Genomic DNA, 7924 nt, shown 5'->3' on the forward strand with positions numbered 1-7924 from the left:
ATGAATATACTTGTAACTACCTCCCAGGGGTTTTCCCTCCCACAAAGTACTTTTCCAAGCTCCAATGTGCTATATATAATTGGGAGTTGGTGCAATTTGGATGACTTTCTTTGTCTAAAACCCTTCATTAATTAAACTTTATCTATTGGATCTGAAGTCCCTACAGGTTAAAGGGTCACCAAGCTAATCATAAATTACAGGTAAAAATCCAAACCCATGTCTTCCAGCTTCCATACCCAGCACTCGATACCTCTTGGGCGGAAATTTTTATTTCTGCTCAAAGGAAGGAAGGTTGTATAGGCTAAAAACAGAACCACAGAATTTGAGAGTTTCCTTCAGTTATCAGTCTGGTACCAATCTATACATGAGAGAAATTCCCATTGTAAGACACCCAACATATATAGATAATGCAAGCACTGGACTTTGAGCCAAATAACCTAGGTTTAAATGGCAGCTCTCAATTTACAAATTTGGGTAAATCAGAGGCACTCTAAGTCTCAGTTTCCTCATGTGTAAAAAGGGCTGACTGGCCTGGACCACTGAAAGTTCTAATCTATTAAAAAAATTCTTTTCCCCCCTCCCACTTAACATTTACCACATAGCTCAAGTACTGAGTAACTATTCAATTACCAGGACTCTTTAATTTACAAAAATAATAAAAATGATAATTAGAAAATAAATCACTTAACAAGGAGGCTATTTTAAATAGCAAGCAATTGAGTTATGATTTGATTTGCAAAATCTGGATTTAAACACTTTCATGCAATCGTCAATATGTAATCTGAGATACCTTTGTCCCAATTTGTGACAATGACTGAATTTCATATGGGCAAAGCAGAGTAAAGAATTGGGTCAATCATGAAACCAACACAGCACTTTGGCAAAATTGTCTTTAACCACACAGTGGCAAAACTGCCATTAACCACACAGGCTGCTCAATAAAGAAATGAAGAGACCCTTTCATTAATTAATATATTTTCTGCATTATAGTTAACATAGGTACTTTCTTTGTGCCACCCTTATTTTTTGTTAGGTACTGCTATTTTTGTTATATTCAGACATGAGTACATTTTAACAGTCCTTTGCAATAAATATCATAAAATAATAGAGATTCACATAATAAATATTCTTTACAATAAAAAAGTTTAACAGACTTTTTGTCTTAAAAATAGTCAGAATTCAACTTTGTGTTTTATACATACAATATACAAGACACGGCCACAACGTGTGGCTAAGGCAATGCTGGCCTGGGTCAGGTCAGAATCAGTCTGCTCATCTGCAGGGTTCAACTTGACAATCCTGCAGCTCTATGGTGGGGATTGGATGTGGGGAGGGTGCGGAAGAATGGGAGCCAGGCACGTTTTAGATGATTTGAGTTGGAGTCCCCAGAAGCTAACTCAAATATACAAATACCACCCAGATTAGTGATCAAAGTGACCTCAATGACAGCAGACACTGAAAGAGGAAGGAGGGAATGAAGAGGGTGTAGCAGGAAGGGTTTGAAGAGATCGAATAGATGGGGGATGGGGCCACAAGCAGCTAACATGACTCCAAGGAGAACATTTGTATTTTCAAGAAATTCTGGGCGAGGGGAGACAAGGGAAAGACAGGCTAGAAGGAGGACAGAAACAAGGAGGAGAGGGTAAAGGAAGAGAGGTGAAAAAGAAACTTTATGCACCATGAAGGCAAGTCTACACCCTCAAGGGAAGATTCAAACCCCATGAAAAAAGTTCTAAGGGGAATGCCATTCATTCCTTAGCTTACTCCAGAAATTAAATGAATTATTGTTTTAGCATTCCATCACAAAGAAATTGACACACAAATCTTACACACACACACACACACACACACACGCACACACACGCACACACACACACACACACACACTGCAGAGTCTGTAAGGATGACTTCAGAAAGTCATTCGGTGAACACAAGAAGCAAATGAGCCCTGAGGCTCTTGTCCCAGGTGGGAACCAGGTGCAAAGTCACCATCCAAAGGTCATCCACAGGAAAGAGAGGGAGGAAATCCAGGATTGAAATCCAACAGTAGAGGAATGAGAAGGTGGGACCCGAGGATGAGAAAGGATGAATGAAGGTCAGAGGGAGCAGAGAGAAAAAAAAACCCAGTCACAACCTGAAAGTTGAGACGCTGCCAAGATTGAGTCCACCTCCCCTCATCATGAGGGTTTGCCCTGAGCCCGAGAGGGGCAGCTCTCCAGCTTACAATAAACAGTATTGGAGTTCTTACACCGGCAGCCCGGGCGTGTGATCCGGTCATAACAGCCCCGGCAGAGCTTCAGACACCCCTCGGCCGGGGGATAACACAGTAAACAAGGCAGGAACAGGGCCATGGTCCCCATGCATAGGTACCGAGAGCAGCAATGGGCCTGGGAACAGGAGCAAGGGTGGTCTGCGTAGGAGTCCCCCTCGTCATCATTGGAGCAATGATAGAAGACGCCCTTGACCAGACACATGCAGGTGCTATACTCCACCATGCTTTCGGCAGAACACAGGCACTGGCGATCACAGGCCAAGCAAGAGGGCAAGGCTCTGGGAGCTGTACATTCTTCGCATTTACACTTCCCACACCGTTCACAGATGAACTTGTGCTGTGTCATGGGCTCCTCTTTCAAGGAAACTTTCAGGTCCTCTGTGATGGAGGAGATCCGCTTAGGCTGGGACCGGATGGCCCTGTCTACCTGCCGGCCAGGACCTGGTCGGGATGGAGGGGATCTTCCCAGCAGGCCCTGCTCAGAAGACACACTGCTGTTGCTGCCTGAGCTGGCCGCACTCCCAGTACTGGTGGACCTGCTCAGCACAGGAGCCCTGGAGTTAATGGGTAACCCCCCATGGCCTGAGGATTGGTGCTCAGAATTGTTATTCACGTTAAGGGGAATGATTTCGTGAGTCCTCTCATGTTTCTCTGGTCTTGGCGCTAGCCTAGGGCCAGGCTTTTTGAGCACTGATGGCCCTTCCGTGTACTCATTGTTGCCTCTGATGGCCTTTATCTGGTCCAGGGACAAGATAGTGGTGGTCTGGCTTTCCCTCTCATGGTCCAACCTTGGCCGGCCATCCAGGGAAGGTTGCTGGATCACCACAAATGACCCACCACTTCCATGTGGATTTGGAGGATCCATCGGGAGTGAGCTGGACTTCTGGCATTCACTGGAAACCTGGCATGCATCTGAAATCCTAAAAGGAGATCAAGGGTGAAAAGGGGGAAAAAAAGGAGTAAAAGTAAATGACAGGAAGCATTTTAGGGGGGAAAAGATCCTGACAAGTCGCCAGTTGTCTGAACCACCTGGCAATGTTCTCCTGCAGCAGGGGTCCTGGCCACAGTCCAACTTCAGGAGAGTCTGGGCACAACATCACAGGGGAGACGAGGAGGCAGGAGCCCCTACGCCATCAAAAACTAGACTTCTGTTCCACTTTTGAAGGAGAAAGAAAGCAATCCCAATGTGACCCTTTGTAGACCAGAGAAGCTAGAACAGGAAGATCTATGTCCCAAAAGTTTTCATGCCATTTTAAGTTATTAAAGTTTAAAACTTCACTAAGACTTCTGGGATACCCTACTAATCAGCTATGTGCATCAAGGATAAGGTTTTTTTTTTTAATTAAAGCTTTTTATTTACAAAACATATGCATAGATAATTTTTCAACATTGATCCTTGCAAAACCTTGTGGTCCAAATTTTCCCCTCTGTCCTCCCACCCCCTTTCCTAGATGGCAGGTAATACAATACATGTCAAATATGTTAAAATATATGTTAAATCCAATATATGTATACATATTTATACAATTAAAAGATAAAATTTTTATGCTTATACATTAAGATTGTTGTTGTCCAGTTTTGCTTTTTAGGAGCTCTGGATTCATGCCATAAAGAAATTCCACATGAAATGGACTTCAATGGCTATGACTTGTGGACATTTCCCTCTACAGGTAGAGTCCATGCCTTCCCCTAGTCCATAGATTACTTAAAGTCAGTGCATTTCATTATAGATTCCCGTAAAAGGTTCCAAACTAAAAAGACATCTCTCGAAAACCAGAGGACATTTTGCTTCACAATTTTGAAATTAAAAAGCCAGATGCAAAAGATGGCATGGTATTCATAGTTCTCTCAAAATAATCCAGTGCACAGTTCTATGAAAGTCATCCCAGATCCTTTGTAATCAAGTCTTTCTTGGGAAAAAGTCTTTTAAAAAGCACAAATACAAGTCTTTGAGATGGGATGCTTTTTGAATAAAAAACAAATGTTTGGAAAAACCTTAAAAGTCATTCTGGAAAACTCTTGCCTGTTTCATTTATTTCTATGTTTCTAAACAATAAAATAATAATAAAGGACAGGCACCTTGAGCTTGCAATCTACCAGACTACCCACTCAGAACCACAGAAGGAAGAAAACAAGCACCCTGCCATCTCTTGGGGACAACCAAACATTTGCTCTCTGATCCTTGGCAAAAGAAGTCTCATTTATAATTTGCCTGGCACATATGTCACCAGAATCCACTCCATTTCCTTTTTCAGATCAATTTGAAAAAGTTCATCACCCTCAAGAACACCACTAACCATATCCCAATTCCAGAAGGGCTCTGGGGCAGAGCAGAAAAGAAAGGCACCATGGGCAGAGTGCCAAGGTCACAAGAAAGGGGAATAAAGTCTGAGGAGACACTCCAATGGAAAGGTGTAACAGGAAGTATATTTGAGTTATAAGTAAATGTCCATGAGAGAAATGTCAAATTAACTCACTGGAGCTCACCTCCACTCATTCTCTTGTAAATCCAAGGCCTCCAGTGGGCCATGCTTCCCTCACCCCCTTAAAATAACTTTTCTGCACACGTGGAGGACAGGGAAGAGTGTGCCCTCTGGATTTTCCAGGATAATTTGAATACCGTTCCCAGTGGGGCTTCCTATCACTACCAACCAAACTACAGAAGCAAGCAGGGCTGTTCTTGAAAATTTTTTCCAAGCAGATATTTAAAGGCCTGGGTGAGCATATGCACAAAAACAGGTCCTGGGACACACAGAGATTCAGAGATTTCTGGGAGCTTCATTTGAAAGAGGTTGACCACTTCAAAAAGCAGAATGAGCCTTGGCCATTCATTGAGTCTGGGAGTTGTAAAGTATCCCAGCAGCAGCACGAGAAGGGGAGCCCTGCACCTTCTGGGTGCACAGCTGGGACAAGCCAAGGAACATGAAAAAAATCAGGAAGGGGAAAGAGTTATGAATGAAAATCGGCTTTCTCTCCTTTTTGCAAAGGAGAAGAGCAACAGCCTCAGTCGGGCTGGCGTGCCAATTCTTAAAGTGGCCGCACCTTCCTCCGCCCTTCTCTTCCCACTTCCACAAGTACAGCCCTTGCAAATGAAAGGGGGGCGGAGGGGATGGGGGGAGGTTCCAGACTACAGCTTAGGTGCAGATCTTATTACTGTCGTGCTCTGTACAGGGGTAGGCTGCGCTGGGCTCGCTCCATACATGCACAAATGCATGCGCACACACGCACACACGTAGGCCCCAGGGCACCCACGCGGGCACCCACACAACTGTTTTCACCTCTCTCCTCTTTCTCACATCGGAAAGGAAATCTCCTCCTTTCGGAGACGTTTCCTCCTAAGGGTCTCCAGCAGGGTAATCTGCGAGGCAGGAGACACACAGACCAATTCCATTTCCCACTCTACTCCCAACCTTACGGATATATCCAACACTCCACAAGCAAAACCGAGCTGTCCCCTCCAAAACGAAGCGAGAAATGGCCACGGAGGAGTCCGTGGGGCTCGGAGAGGCTGGAATGAGATTCCAGCTAGAAGCACAGTGCAGTCATCCCTTTTCCTTCAGGAAGACTGACCTACTATCTCCTCTGGCAGGGGATGGGGATAAGAGGGCAGCCCTCTGAGATCCCGGGCAGCTAAGAGGGACTTTAGAGGTGATCAGTCCCAACCCACTAGTTCTGACCAGAAGGAAACTAGTCCGCTCACTTTGGAGCTGAGCCGCTTTCCCGGGGCGCTCCTATCCCTTGACCTCTCCTTTCTTCCCCTTCCCTTCTTCCTCCAGACCAGCAATTGAGCTCTTTTCAGTCCAGCAAGCTTCCTCCAGCCCCCACCCCCACCCCCGTACCTAGGGCTGACAATCCAAGACTGAAAGTCAAGGTGAGGTGGTCCGTCACCTGCGCAGGTATCAAGGCCAAGCTACTGGACTTATCCTCGAGCGTGGGGGTGGGCTGCACCTGCTGGGGGGAGTTCCCCCTTCCTTCTGGAAAACGCAGTTACCTCTCTACACTTGTGAGCCCTTTTCTCCAAACCATCGAAATTACCCCCGCTCAGGTGTGCCCTTCGATCTCCTTCCTCTCCCCCCAAAAAAGACTGAAAGCAAAATATTACAAGCCCCCCACCCCCGCAAATGCCCACCTACCGATTTCGGAGCGGTCACCAGGGGCGAATGCATCCAACCCCGCTCCAGGTAAGACCCACTGCGAGTCGGAGGGCCCGCGCGGAGCATTAAACAGCGCAACCAGGGCTTGCGGTCGGCATCCCCTCAAAAGTCGAACTAAGGCGAAGCGAGGGTTAGCGAACCCAAGGACTCCCCCTCCCTCCTCTTTCCGCCTCCTCCTCCTGCTGCGGCTGCTGGAAGGAGCCTTTCCCCCGGCCCCCTTTTGGCTGCAGGAGAGAATTCTTGCTTGCAACTCTCTGGAGGAGTCCAGCTCTCTGGCTCTCACCAGAGTGGGCTCGCAAGGAGCAATAACACCCCCTTCCAAGGAACTTCCGTCTAGCAAGGATTCCGCAGGTAGCGTGCTCCCCCGGAGTTTGTCAAGTGTCTCCCGAGTAAACTTCGAGAGGGAGGGAAAAAAAGAGAAGAGGGAGGAGGGGGGAGGGGGAAGAAAAATGACGAGGGAAGGGGCAATGAGTGAGGAAGGATTAAAACACGAAGGGAGAAGCAAGAGCAAAGTCCTTGGATCTAAAGCAGTTCTGACAGAAAGGTTTCTCAGCCTTCAAATCTCCGCTGCTCTGATGCTGAGAATACCAAAACAGGGCGGGGTGGAGGGAAGAATGAGCAAACAGTCTCAAGCCCTGGATGCAAAGAGTGGATCTCAAAGCGGCATTCCCAATCAGTTCCAACGATGCCAAGAGGAGCCGAATGCAGCTGGCTAAGTCAAAGGGAACCGCCGCTGGCGGGGAGGAGAGATTTGCAACCGAAGGGTCCAGCAAGAATCTGCCCCAGGCCCCCTTTTGAAAGTTCTCGAGAATCTTGGAGAATTTCGCTTTGGGAAGTTTCTCTCCCCACTCACACACCTTTTTTTTTTTTCTTTTTGAGTGAAGGAGTGGGATTTTGAATGGCCCAAGATGTCTCAGTGTCAGGATGTCGTCCTGTGGTTGAAGTCCTTCTATTTCATCTTCAGCAGACTAGGATGCTGTCACACCGCCTGGTTCACCTCCCAATAGTTCGGGGGTGGGCACAACGTGCCAGCACCGCAACTCGCTCGGCTCAGCTCAGGCCCACGGAGCAGGCAGTGGGCGCAGCTTCAGCCTGTTCTCTCGGCATTCCAGGTCCAGGTCCTGCTTCGCTGAGGAGAAAAGAGCGGCGAGAGAGCACTCGTTAAGTAAAAAGTGTGGTTCTCTAGCGGGGCGACGCGGGACCGGGAAAGGGGCCGGGGCTCCCTCTCCCGTTCCTTCTGCCCCCAGCTAGGCAGTCAGCCAGCCTGCCTGCCTACCATGTGCCTGCTGTTGCTCTCCGAGTGATTGACAGCAGCCCCGTAGGCATGCATGTCAGCCAGCTCATTCACCCAGGAGCCAGCGCCCCCCACGCCCCCCGCTCGATCCGGCAGCAGGGACTGCAAAGGAAGGTCCCAGGGACACTTCTCCAGCCCACCGCCCCCACTCCCACCGGAGGGGAGGGGGGGAAGAGGTCCGCGCCCTGGAATCCATGCCCAGAG

The 7924-nt window shown here is 47.8% G+C and overlaps 1 protein-coding gene across 1 annotated transcript; it reads right to left on the reverse strand.

The window, feature by feature from the left end:
• Positions 1–1856: 1856 nt before the first annotated feature.
• Positions 1857–6500, reverse strand: SPRY1 (sprouty RTK signaling antagonist 1). Its single transcript, XM_051964010.1, has 2 exons — positions 6406–6500; positions 1857–3192 (listed from the first exon to the last, which is right to left on the reverse strand). The coding sequence occupies exon 2, from the start codon at positions 3135–3137 to the stop codon at positions 2178–2180; it is 960 nt and encodes a 319-aa protein (XP_051819970.1). The 5' UTR covers positions 3138–3192; positions 6406–6500; the 3' UTR covers positions 1857–2177.
• Between the last annotated feature and the right edge of the window lie 1424 nt (positions 6501–7924).

This window comes from Antechinus flavipes, chromosome 6 (assembly GCF_016432865.1).
Source record: "Antechinus flavipes isolate AdamAnt ecotype Samford, QLD, Australia chromosome 6, AdamAnt_v2, whole genome shotgun sequence".
In the NCBI taxonomy this organism is placed as follows: Eukaryota; Metazoa; Chordata; class Mammalia; order Dasyuromorphia; family Dasyuridae; genus Antechinus; species Antechinus flavipes.

What these genes read in the sequence shown, in the direction of transcription:
- SPRY1 (XM_051964010.1), bottom strand. Translation starts at nt 3,137, where the DNA reads ATGGATCCTCCAAATCCACATGGAAGTGGTGGGTCATTTGTGGTGATC.